General features: G+C 42.1%; 1 protein-coding gene across 2 annotated transcripts in view; it reads left to right on the top strand.

The window, feature by feature from the left end:
• ADAMTS20 (ADAM metallopeptidase with thrombospondin type 1 motif 20) overlaps window positions 1-13,868 on the top strand; it is a 252,346-nt gene that overhangs the window by 156,765 nt on the left and 81,713 nt on the right. For both annotated transcript variants that reach the window (XM_044280361.1, XM_044280362.1), the window contains exons 24-28: window positions 5,182-5,289; window positions 6,679-6,843; window positions 6,937-7,224; window positions 10,097-10,258; window positions 10,958-11,134. In XM_044280361.1, the coding sequence (XP_044136296.1) occupies window positions 5,182-5,289; window positions 6,679-6,843; window positions 6,937-7,224; window positions 10,097-10,258; window positions 10,958-11,134 (900 nt within the window). The remainder of the gene's footprint in view (window positions 1-5,181; window positions 5,290-6,678; window positions 6,844-6,936; window positions 7,225-10,096; window positions 10,259-10,957; window positions 11,135-13,868) is intronic.

Genomic DNA, 13,868 nt, shown 5'->3' with positions numbered 1-13,868 from the left:
ATTATGTGACACATAGACCTTTGCAGCATAACCTCCAAGATAAAATAAGCTTAGTTCAAACATATCATATAGTGCATAGTGCAAAATCTGCACATAGCATAACATAACACAACTGCATAGACATATTAAGTTCATAGTGTAGGAGTAAATATCAGTATTACAACATTAGAGGAGGACAATAAGAAAAAAAAAAATGTCATTGCCCCTCAGGTCCGACCACCAATCAGACCCCTAATGTTAATCAGACCTCAGCTGACAGCCCCAATCAGACCCCCAATCTTAATAAGACCCCAGTAAGACCCCAATGAAAATGACCCGCAATCAGACCTCAGATAAGTGTCACGGATGGTGTAACAGAAAACAAGAAGTCACAAATAAGGATCCGACTGGCTTGATCCAAAACTAAGGAACAAAAGGGTGAGCTCTATTAAAGCCCTGAAGCTCGCCCTGTCTTCTCAGCCCATGCAAAGATCTCAGTGATAGAAAGTTGCATGTCCACGTACCTAGACTGAGTGACACCTGCAAATCCTATAATAGTGAGGGGACACGACCACCGGCTCCCTGCACTTAATACGGAGGGAGTCAGGGTCACCTAGAATCAAGCCAACAGGAAAACAACAAATACAGAAATAGACTTATCTGAAGAACCAGCTGTAGCAACTTCAAGCAGAGAACACAATCCAGGAAGTAGTATAAACCGCAAAGTGAGGCAGTATGGGAGGAGATATATAGGGAGGCAATCACTGCTAATAGATGACAGCTGGGAGAGGGAGGAGAGATGTCAAAGCGAAAGCAAAACAAAAGAACATCATGCAGGAGGTACTGAAGAACGTGTATCAGAACTTCTCAGAGATCTGGCGGTGACAATAAGAGCCCCATGCCTTTCATCAGCCCCCATGCCTCTCATCAGCCCCTATGCCTTTCATCATACCCATATCAGCCCCTATGCCTCTCATCAGCCTATATGCCTCTCATCAGCCTCCTATCAGCCCCCATAATCATCCCTTATGCCTTTTATCAGCCCCCATATCAGCCCTTATGCCTCTTGTCAGCCCCCATTGTCATCCCTTAAGCCTCTCATCAGCCCCCATTATCAGCCATTATGCCTCTCATCATCAGCCCTTATACCTCCCATCAGCCCCCATTATCAGCCATTATGCCTCATCAGCCCCCATTATCAGCCTTTATGCCTCTCATCACCCCCATTGCCTCAGATCAGCCCCAGCAGCCTCATATTTTATAAAATAAAAAAACACTTGCCTCCCCTGCTCCTGGATGCCACCGCTCCTCACCGCTCACGATCTTCTTCCTCCTGTCGGCTGTGCTGTGAACTGGCGCACACAGCGTGAGTTCACAGAGCGCCCTCGCGCTGTGCGCAGACACTGCACAGCTGAGGACGAGTAAGCGGTGAGTACAGAGCATTCATTGCTTCCTGGTCCTCTGGCACTAATGAGCGCCTCCATAATGGAAGCGTTTATTACCGTATTTTTCGCCCCATAAGACGCACTTTTTCTTCCCCCAAAATGGGGGAGAAATGCCCCTGCGTCTTATGGGGCGAATGCTGCCACTTTTACATCGCTGGCAGCGATGTATGAGCAGAGCGGGGACTCGGGGAGGGACTGGGAGGAGCTGGGGGCCGGCAATAGCGGCGGGGCAGTGCAGTCAGTGTAGTATAGCACCGCCCCGCCGCTCCGGTATGCTAATATAAGATCTCATATTGAAGTAATAGTTATTAAACATGCCCCCCAACTGCTATTACTACCTTACCTCCTAATCGCTGCTGTAGAATTCAGGCCAGGCGGGCGGGCGGCAGCGTAACTCGTGTCACGTGCCTGCGCCGCCTACTTTATGAATGAAGTAGGCGGCGCAGGCAAGTGACGTCAGTGAGACGCGCCGTCCGGCCGTCCTGCCTGCCTGATTTCTACAGCAGCGATTAGGATGAAAGGTAGTAATAGGAGTTGGGGGGCATGTTTAATAAATATTAATTCAATATGACAACTTATATTTTGTGCGGCGGGCGGGCGGGAGGAGGGGGGGCGGTTCGGATTGCGATCTGTGGATGGCACTGTTACAGGGGGGGGGGGGGGATCTGTGAATGGCACTGTTATGGCCTGGGGGGGTGTGTGCATGGCACTGTTATGGGCTGGGGGGTCTGTGGATGGCACATATATAACAGTGCCACCCACAGACCCCCCCAGCCCATAACAGTGCCATGCACAGACCCCCCCAGGCCATAACAGTGCCATTCACAGATCCCCCCTGTAACAGTGTCAGCCACAGACCCCCCCCCCCCCCCCGTAACAGTGCAAGCCACAGACCCCCCCCCATAACTGTGTCAGTTATCCACAGATCCCCCCATAACAGTGTCCGTCATCCACAGATCCCCCCCATAACAGTGTCCATCATCCACAGATCCCCCCATAACAGTGTCCGTCATCCACAGATCCCCCCATAACAGTGTCCGTCATCCACAGATCCCCCCATAACAGTGTCCGTCATCCACAGATCCCCCCATAACAGAGTCCGTCATCCACAGATCCCCCCATAACAGTGTCCGTCATCCACAGATCCCCCCATAACAGTGTCCGTCATCCACAGATCCCCCCATAACAGTGTCCGTCATCCACAGATCCCCCATAACAGTGTCTGTCATCCACAGATCCCCCATAACAGTGTCCGTCATCCACAGATCCCCAGTAATAGTGCCATCCACAGACCACCATTAGTTCCAAACCCACCAAACACACAGCACACCTTTTGGTTAAAAATATTTTTTTTCTTATTTTCCTCCCCAAAAACCTAGGTGCGTCTTATGGGCCGGTGCGTCTTATAGGGCGAAAAATACGGTAGTATTTGCCCCATAAGACGCAGGGGCATTCCCCCCCACTTTTGGGGGGAAAAATAGGGCTTATGGGGTGAAAAATACGGTACCCATATGAGACCCCTTCCACTAGGATAAAACCAAGCTCCATGCAATTTTGGCAAAGCCTTTGTCTGGGGTTGTGTGCATTGTAGAAATCATTGTTGTACTTGCAATGAACTAATTATGTTTTTGGTTGGGCATTTATTATAGAATGGAAAACTCAAACTCTTTCAATCACTAAGGAGAGACTTTGGCGTGACTAGCCAGCATTGGCTTCAATATTTATAATTCTTATCAGTTTGTAAAAAGTTTGGGATGCCAATCCTTTTGTACACTGAAGATTTAAGGATTTATGATTATACTTAAAAGAAAAGGGTGCTATTTCTGCTAGAATATAATATTCTTGCTATAAGGGTATTAATAGAAAATGGTGCCTTTTCCCAATTTATGATCAATCATGGCTTATACTATTCCCCAAAATGTTTGTTCAAGATAAAGGTATGAGGAAATTCGAATTGTCCGAATGTGGCGATTTGGTTCTTTTGTTATGGTGGTGTCCAAAACTGTTTAGATATTGGTCTCAGATTAAGAACAATGTCAATGTGCTATTAAACGAAGAGTTACAATTCGACCCTGTTGTCTTGGTTTTGAGTGGTTTAAATGTTGATACATTGATGTTTAAGGCAAATTACAATTTTGTTGACAATTGTTTTTGGGTCTTGTCTGCATTATACAAAAATGCATGTTAGAAAAGATCTCCAGTTTTAATGATTGGAAACATCAAGTTGACAGGGTAAAAAAAAAATAGCAAAAATTGGAAGAGTAAGGTTTTTTTATTTTCTCCGGGCACAGCTTTAAAGGGGTTCTCCAGGCCCCCAGCAACCTGTCCTATAATTTGAGCAGGACTGGTTGCTTCCACTTACAAAGCTGTCTAAGGCCTCATGCACACGGTATAGTGTATTACTGTACAGCAGCGGCTGCATGAAGCACACGGCGTCATAGCAACCAATGACGCCGTGCGCTCATGCTGTCAGGAGGAATCCCGGCTGGGCTTCCACGGTCCGCTCTCGGCCACGGAACACGGCCGTGTGCATGAGGCCTAATGCCTCATTCACACGTCATTGTTGGGTCAGTGATTTCCATCAGTGATTTTGAGCCCAAACCAGGTGCGGCTCTAAACACTGAACAGGTGCACATCTTTCTGTGGAGGCTCCAGTCCTGGTTTTGCCTCACAATCACTGATGGAAATCACTGACGTGTGAATGAGGCATAAGGGGGCAGGGCCTCACTATACACTACGCTTTGGCACCTGCATATGCTACATATTGGTGAGTTTTCCTCTCAGGCTGCTCAGCCATGATTAAATATTATATGCAGGATCATATCATTACCATCTATTGTAGAGCAGTGTAGGGTGTAGAGATGCCATGACTCGTCACCTCTCTAGGCAGCTATGCAAGTGGTGCCAAGTCCTCCTCAAATTCTAGGACAAGTTGGTGGCAGTCATTTTAATTTATTCCTGGAGAACTCCTTTAAATTTTAAATTTTTTTTGTTCCTGGGGGAGGGGTTTTGGCAGATTTTTTTTTTTTTGAAGACCTAATTATGTATAATTTATGGTCAATTTGTAATAAAATAAAAATAAAATACAAAACAAAATCATGGTGACAGATTCCCTTTAGGCTATTTTCACACTAGCATTTTGGCTTTCCGTTTGCGAGATCCGTTCAGGGCTCTCTCAAGCGGTCCAAAACGGATCCGTTTTCGCCCTAATGCATTTTGAATAGAAAAGGATCTGCTCAGAATGCATCAGTTCGCCTCCGATCAGTCTCCACTCCGCTCTGGAGGCGGACACCAAAACTCTGCCTGCAGCGTTTTGGTGTCCGTCTGACGAAACAGAGCCAAATGGATCAGTTCTGACACACAATGTAAGTCAATGAGGACGGATCCGTTTTCTATGACGCAATCTGGCACAATAGAAAACGTATCCATCCCCTATTGACTTTCAATGGTGTTCAAGACGGATCTGTCATGGCTATAGAAGACATAATACAACCGGATCTGTTCATGACGGATGCATGCGGTTGTATTATTGTAATGGAAGTGTTCTTGCAGATTTATGATGGATCCGCAAAAACCGCTAGTGTGAAAGTAGCCTTAACTGTTTAAAATTATTTTAACTTTTTTATTTAAAACATTAAAATTAATGAATATGTTTGTTCACCCTACCTGAGGTTGTAAATATATTATCACTGTAATATCATAAACCGTTTTTTTAAAGATGTTATTATTGTCATTTATGTTAGTCTTGTATCTACAGGACTGTGAAAGAATTCCTTGTCCAACACACCCTCGCATATACCCCACCATCTCCCTCACAGATCAAATACAAAAGAATGCACAGTGGCGATACGGGTCATGGACACCAGTAAGTGCCATACAGTCTGTATTTAGTCTAAAACTTACAGTGTGCCTAACATCAAAATGACACAAGTCTGATATTTTCATAATTTTTCATATAGAAATTATTGATACAAATGAACATTTAATGAGAAACTGTTGTTTTTTTTTAACCTAATTTATCATGAACATTTCCTTGCAGTTTTTCTACATGTAAGGAGAAATCATCCGGCACTGTTTTTCTAACATAAACACTATCCTTGACGCTGGGTTCAGACCTTGAACGTACGCTCTGTTTGCGCGATTGTACGGGCGTTTGCAATCGCGCATACAGAGACAAGCGAACGCCCATTGTCGCGCGTTCCCGCTGAAGTCTATGTACGGGAACGCGCGACAAGACGCCCCAAAGAAGCTCTTGTACTTCTTGGGGCGTCGGGCGTTTTACAGCGCGATCGTACGCGCTGTAAAACGCTCAGGTGAGAACCATTCCCATAGGGAATCATTGGTTCTTGCCTGTTGAGCGTTTTACAGCGCGTAGGAACGCGCTGTAAAACGCTCAGGTGTGAACCCAGCCTGATGGCTAGGCCAAACACAGTGCGGTGCTCACTTTTCCAGAGCTGTTTAAGAAATAAAAATTGCGCTGTGATTGATTGCCGTAAGCAGCAAGGATTGTGATTTAACTTTAATAAATGAGGCCAAGTTTAGTTATTAAAGGGAATTTAGACTGGTGTTTCATATGCTGGTCTTAAGGTGAAGCACATTTGAGAAAGATATGTCTTAATAAATTTGCAGCATTTTTGGGCCATGCATCATAAACTAAAATCTACACCAGCTACATTTATTGCTGTAGATTTCTGCTATAATTTAGGCAAGATATTGGCCTAAATTATAGTAAATATACCAGCCATGTACAGTCCCACCAGCTCCCGTTAAGTCATGCCCAATGTTTAGGAAAATGTCGGGAGTGGAGGTAAAGAAGCAAAAAGTTGCAAAATGATATGCACATGCTTGCACAAAAAAAACACTACAATTGTGATGCACAGCCTTAAGAAATTTCCCCTATCAAGACGAGGGCAACCTACAAGCAGCGTGACAGTTTATCCTCCAGTGCAGCATGCTTATTGTAGGTGGAAACTGCACCAGGTTGGGCCTTTCCATTCAGAAGACATGAAAATTGTGATAAATGAGTAGTGCTCAGTGTGACTAAGAAGTACTGCAGAATTTTTTCAACATATTTGGATGCATTGGAAAAACCAAGTAAATACATCAATAAATCAGCCATATTGTGATTTTATAATAAGTGTAAATGCATTTGATAAATTTGGTGATTTCCACTTCCAGTTAGTGTCATTAAACAAAAAAAAACAAAAAATGTGAGCATGCATAACATAACCATAAAAATTTGGGAAAATTTCAGTGTTCCGCTTCATGTGGAAGAGGTAATCGTGCTCGCTATGTGAGCTGTAGAGATGCACTTGGTGGTGTGGCTGATGAGACTTTTTGTGCCCATTTACCGCGTCCACCTGAAGTTTCCAGCTGTTTTACATCCTGTGGAGAGTGGAAATCTGGAGACTGGTCTCCCGTAAGTACCGTAAAATTAAAATCAGTACAATTATTTGTTGCTTAATTTCCGTTACATTTCTCAGCAACATCTATTTCATTGTCTTGGGTCCAGTGTCCAGTGACTTGTGGAAAAGGAACTGTTATAAGACAAGTTGTGTGTGCCAGTTATCATGGAAGAATTGAAGATGAAAACTGTGATCCAGAGAGCAAACCTGTAAAAGAGCAAGAATGTAATATGACACCATGCCAAACATTTAACCAATTTCCTGGTAATCATGATCATCCAATGAGATTTCCACATCCTGAGAGCCCACCACATAGATCTACAGAACATGATACAAGCAGCAGAGACAAGCCTGCAAATCATCTAAACCAATGGAGGACTGGACCATGGGGCGCAGTAAGAAATATTTTCTTGCTTTCATTGTAATATTACATCCTATTTTCCATCATATGTATATGTTTTTATGAATGTGTTCATATCACTATCAGAGAATATAATTTTAGGTTGCATTTGAAAGCATGAAGCATAAGTTATAGTCTGATATATTGGTGTAGTGAATTCCAGAGAGGTTCTTGGGATGAGAATGTGAGATGCAGTCATGTGGAGAGGAGAGAAAGAGATCTTGTACTGAGTGGAGGAGGCATCTGGAGATGTATGGAGGGACCAAGTTTTGAAGCACTTTGTGTGGCATTGTGATAAGTGAGAGGAGAGTTTCTTTATTCAGGCAGTGATGCCAAAGTCGTCTGGCTTGTGAAACTAGGAAAAATGTGTTGTAATTTAGAGAAAACGATAGGTATAGGAGTGGATTGGGATGGTGGACAGATCATAAATTGTTTTTTCCATGTTGAGTTTTAGTAAGTTGAAGGAGGAGTAGATGGAAATGGCATATAAATAATCAGCCAGAACTCTCGACAGCAAAGAAGATCAGGACCAGAGAGAGGTACTGTAGATGTGAGTGTTAGAAGCATATTAATATTAAGCCAGTAATTATGAGTTGTCCTAAACAAAATGTGTAGATAGAGGAATCCAGAGACAGATCCTTCAGGCCCACCATGTTTGAATACTGTAAATTCCATTTATAATTGATAAATAACTTTTAGCCCAGAGTTATGCAGTTAGAGCATCTCTAATTTTTCCAAAACATATCAAATGTTTTGAGCGGTGGGAATCTGAGAGCCTCATTATCACTAGAATGAGAAGACAGAAGTGAGCGCATATCATGCTCTCTCTTCTGGATGCATGAGATGGGCTTCACAGAGCACACAAAAGTTGTTTTAGGCTAGGTCTACACGACGACATTTGTCGCGCGACAGATAGGGCGCAACAGTTGTCGCGCGACATTTTGTTGCACCAATGTCGCGCGACAATTTTTATAATGGCAGTCTATGGTGTCGCACTGCAACATGCGACATGTTGCGACTGCGACGCGACAGTCGCAGAAAAATCCATCTTGAATGGATTTTCTGCGACTGTCGCGTCACAGTCGCAGCATGTCGCATGTTGCAGTGCGACACCATAGACTGCCATTATAAAAATTGTCGCGCGACATTGGTGCAACAAAATGTCGCGCGACAAATGTCGTCGTGTAGACCTAGCCTTAATGCTGTTTAAAGAGAGTCTGTTACTCCTGATATGTCTGTTTTAATAAATACTTGTATTTCCCATTAAATAATTTGAGAGCATCTTTTCTAATAACTTTGCTTTGTGTCATTCCTTTTATCATTCCTCATAGAATTTTATGTATTTCAGAACTGGGTGTTACCCTTAGACTTAGACAAATTCTTAAAAGAAAATAAACATTAATGCATATGAAAATGCATAGAAATCTGGGTCTCATTCCCCTTTTTTTTTTAATTCACATCCCCACACATTACTTGGTTGAACTTGATGGACTTCTTTAATTTTTTTTTTTAAACTGTATTAAACTATGTAACAATGAAACTATTTCATTTATTAAAGGGAATCGGTCACCCGGATTTTGGACCATTATCTACAGTAATAGATGAGTTGTACTGCAGATAGTTCAGATCACTATTTTTTATTTTCCTACTGCCCCCAGTTCCCCTCTGTCAACACTCAAAGTTGCATTAAAATACATTGTCAGTCCTCCCCATTATGTAAGAACAGTACAATAGTCCAGACTGTGTATTTCAGTGCACTGCTCTGACTACACTGGAAGCAGCACTGCAGTGATGAGCTCAGTCCAATACAAACAAGACGGAGCTTAAAGGGTTTCTGTCACCAGGTTTAACCCTATTAAGCTAGCTGACATTAGCGATGTGCTAATGTCAGCTAAACCTAACTAGCCTATTCCTACTTGTATCTATGCCCCCGTTACGCCAGAAATATAACTTATATAATATGCTAATTAGCCTCTAGGAGCGGGGGGCGTTGTTTCTGCTCCTAAAGGCTCCGTTCTCCCACCTCTGGCCACCCCTGCTACATTAGATTGACAGGGCCAGGCAGCCTTCACCTCCAACTGCCAGCCCTGTGTGCTGAGGAAATCTCGCGCGGTTCAGTATTCGGCACAGGCGCAGTGAGGAAGCTGGCAGCCAGCGAGCACCCTTTACTCACAGCGCCTGCGCTGAATACTGAACGGAATGGCTCAGGCACGAGATTTACACGGCAGACAGGGCCTGCAGTAGGAGACCAACGCTGCCTGGCCCTGTTGATCTAGTGTAGCAGGACGTGGCCAGAGGTGGGAGAACGGAGCCTCTAGGAGCAGGAACAACGCCCCCCCCCCTGCTCCTAGAGGCTAATTAGCATATTATAAAAGTTATATTTCTGGAGTAACGGGGGCATAGATAAAAGTAGGAATAGGCTAGTTAGGTTTAGCTGACATTAGCACATCGCTAATGTCAGCTAGCTTAATAGGGTTACTTCTGGTGACAGAAACCCTTTAAGCTATAGCCATACAGCTTATTGGCGGGGATGTGGGGTGTTGGATCCCTGCAGATCAGCTGGAGATGGCCTGACCTGAGGATTGGCCACCACTTGATAAAAGGTGGATAACCACTTTAAAGGGTGTGTTCCTGCACAGCCAGATTATTTAAGGATACATTCCCCAATTGGTAACGCCCAGTTGTCAATGTCTTGATCTCTAGTAAGAATATCAGGAATGGCACAATACCAAGTTGTAAGAAAAGATGCTTTGGGGTTATTTTATGGGGAATTCAATTTATTACTGAAAACAGACGTGTCAGGAGAGGCTGCCTTGCATTTCTGTCTTATAACTTATTTACTTCTTTTTGTGTAACATTTTAACTAGTGTTCAAGCACATGTGCCGGTGGTTTTGAACGTCGAGTTGTAGTTTGTCAGGATACAGAAGGAAGGATTAGTCATTTTTGTGATGAGACAACAAAGCCTGCTGATTCCAGACACTGTGATTCTGGGCCTTGTCCTCGTTGGAATTATGGAAGCTGGGGTGAGGTAAGAAAGACATGATGATAAATTCAGAAGTATGTTTCCTAGATTTCCATCTGTGATATGTTGTGAGGGAATATCCATTTTAGATGTATTGGTGCAAACTTGCCAATTCAGTCTTAGGCCTCATGCACACGGCCGTTGTTTGGGTCTGCATCCGAGCTGCCGTTTTGGCGGCTCGAATGCGGAACCCATTCACTTCAATGGGGCCGCAAAAGATGCGGACAGCATTCCGTGTGCTGTCCGCATCCGTTGCTCCTTTCCACGGCCCCTTTGAAAAAAATAACATGTCCTATTCTTGTTCGCTCTTTGCGGACAAGAATAGGCATTTATATTGACGGCCGCCCGTTCCGTTCCGCAAATTGCGGAAGGCACACGGACGGCTTCCGTTATTTGCGGACTGCAAAAAACGGAACAGTCGTGTGCATGAGGCCTTACTAGAAGACATTACTTCAGATCAACTCTTATTCCTAACAATATCGTATTTCACTTTTTAGTTTATTTATTTTAATTGGAGTGTCTTATGAGGATTTTTCATTTAATTAGATGGTTTAATTAGGGAGCATGCCTCATTTTAGCATTTAGCTTTCATCACTAGTGTAACCTTGTTCACACCTTCTATATTTTGATTATTTTGATATTTTATTTTTGATGAGACTGTGTCTATATTTAAAAAGTAAAAATAATTCTGCCTTAAAATTACAGTGTACTCTAACATGCGGAGGGGGAATGAGAACAAGATTGGTGATATGCCAGCTGACAAATGGGCAAGTCCTTGATGATCAAAATTGTGAAATCCTTGACAAACCACCAAATGTAGGCCAGTGTAACACACACTTATGCCCTGCTGATGCTTCATGGCATCCAGGACCATGGAACTCGGTACGATAGTATATTTACATTTCTTCTATGGAACATCTAATGCACAGCTTTCCTTGCGATAACAGTTGTACCTTTTTATTTAAAGCAAGTTTATTTAATTTTAAATAATATATTGACATTTTGGGGCATTCCTTTGTGTAAAATATATGTATATATTGCTCCACAGAGTTTTAACAAATGTTTAGCACTTTTTATCGGTTAATAGTTTAATTTAAGATACCCGCAAATATTTAATAATTGAGATGGACAGATAATACAATGACTCTTTTAATCTATGGCTTTTTGTTTCAAAGACATTTAGTTGCTATATAATAATTTAGTTGCATATAATAACTATGCACTTCTGAAGCTAAATTGATTGTGAGTAGCACTGCAGCCAGTGATGGCGAACGGCATGCTTCCAAGTTGCTATTCTAGTTCCTTGCCATTAGCACAGTGCCAACCTGGAGAAGCTAAGGCTAGAGATGTACATGTTAAAGGGGTTGTCCGTATTTTACTATTGACCTATCCTCAGCATAGGTCATCAATATCAGATCTGTGGGAATCCAACTCCTGGCACCCCCGGCTGATCAGCTGTTTGAAGAGAAAGCAGCACTGCCCCGGCGATATGGCATTGGTGACCTATCCTGAGGATAAGTGGTCAATAGTAAAAAGCGGACAACCCATTTACCAACTGCTGTTGTCAGACATCAGCCATTCTGTCTGTGGGATTACTCAGGCGGTCAGCTGGTCCTCAGAATTCCCATTGAAAGTAGGACACAGCAGGGACAAGCAGGCTTGGTGGTACCTAAACTACTTATTTCTCTATCTCTCATTGCATTATCAAGCATACTTTCATAAATAAATTAAGATGGAAGAGCTTTTTGTGATCCATGGAAAGGTAATTGACAGACAGACTGAAACACAATGGATATGTTGCTTAATTATGCAACCTGGAATTCACTGGCTTTAATCTAAAGAAGGGATAAAAAAGCGATGTATGGCCACATGCATAAGGGTCCAATTGATAAAAGCATGCCCATCAGTACCTGTAACCTACATATAACAATCGTCACTCTGTATGGGGTTGAATGATCATTAGCTCTTATTATCAGCAGCGCATCAATCCAATCATCTGACAAATTAGTATTTGCTCGTTTGCAGGGTGTTTCACAGCATGTTCATTCCAGACCAATTAGGATCGAGGTGCCCTAATTCTTTGTTTAGCCCTAACCTTACAGTACTGTACATGTTTTTCTATATTTATTTGAGAAAAAAGCATGCAAAGCTCTGATATAAAGTTGTTGATAGGCTAGCTTAGGGTACTTTCACACTTGCGTTTTTCTTTTCCGGCATAGAGTTCCGTCTTAGGGGCTTTATACCGGAAAATAACTGATCAGTTTTATCCCCATGCATTCTGATGGAGAGCAATCCATTCAGGATGCATCAGGATGTCTTCAGTTCAGTCATTTTGACTGTTCAGGGCGGATATAATACGGCAAAAATACGGAACACTTGCCTGAATGCCGGATCCGGCATTTTTTTTCCATAGGAATGTATTAGTGCTGGAATTCCGAATCCGTCCTTCCGGTCTGCGCATCCGAAAAAAAAGTAAAAAAGAAATTGAAACTGATCCGTTTGTCCGTATGACAAATGGACAGACGGATCTGTTCTTGCTATGCATTTGTGAGATGGTAAATCACAGGATAGAGTTTTTGAACTGAATGACAGCTTGTTAATTTTTGAGGTAAGCTAAGTGACGACTAATATGGCGGCAGTTCCTGTTTCCTGTCACTACAAAATGGCAGCTACATTATAAGGAAAAATGTCAATTTGCCTTTAATTAACCAACATAATTGTCTAACTTTGGCTGTGGCTCTGATGATTCAGAGCAATAGAAATTGATAGACTCCAGGTATATTATGTGTTTTATGTTAATTAAACCTATAAAAGTTTCCAAATTTTTCAACAACTTGAGCGAACCAAATAAAATGTATTATTTTACAGAAACTGCTAAAACAGAATTACAGAAAACTAAACATTTTTATGATTCAGGAAGAACAGTTAAATAAGCTAGTGTACCATAACGTATACAAAACTATTCGTCATTATATAATACAAGTGTTTTGTATTGGTGCTGCCTAGGTGTTCATGTGAAACAAAGCTATATTACGGTGCTACAAACACTGGTTATTTTTTATTATTTTATTTTGGTTTTAAATGGTCTATACAAATACAGTATTATCATAAAAGATCTTATAGTGATTACAGTAGTTCACCCTTCAATACTATTTTGTTTACTTTAGGTTTAAATTTCTATGCTGGTTTATTGAATTTATCTTCTAGTGGCCAGAGCTCCTTTCTAATACTGTCAGCAGCCACCACTAGAGGGAGCTTTAAAACTGTCTGCATACGGTTTATACATTGAACTCCATAATAAAACAGTACGCAATAAGCTCCCAAGCTCCTGTTAGTGGTGGCTGCAGGCAGCCAAAATTTTATATCTGTATAGAAGATTTGAAAATGTTTATCTGAAAAAATGAAGCTCTGATCATAATCTAATCAAGATATGTCTATATGAATAACAAAAAATGAACAAGAAATTAATGTTGTTATAACATGGGCATTCGCTTTTGAAAAAAAAAAAAAGTGTCTCAGAAATCTACCTTCATTCACTACAAAATTTTGAACCTTATGCCTACTTTGCAATGCCATTCAGTACAGCACAAAAGAGAATTTAGAGGTGGTGTCTAAC

Source organism: Bufo gargarizans, chromosome 2 (genome assembly GCF_014858855.1).
Source record: "Bufo gargarizans isolate SCDJY-AF-19 chromosome 2, ASM1485885v1, whole genome shotgun sequence".
Lineage (NCBI taxonomy): Eukaryota > Metazoa > Chordata > Amphibia > Anura > Bufonidae > Bufo > Bufo gargarizans.
This window is presented reverse-complemented; position numbering and strand designations above follow the sequence as displayed.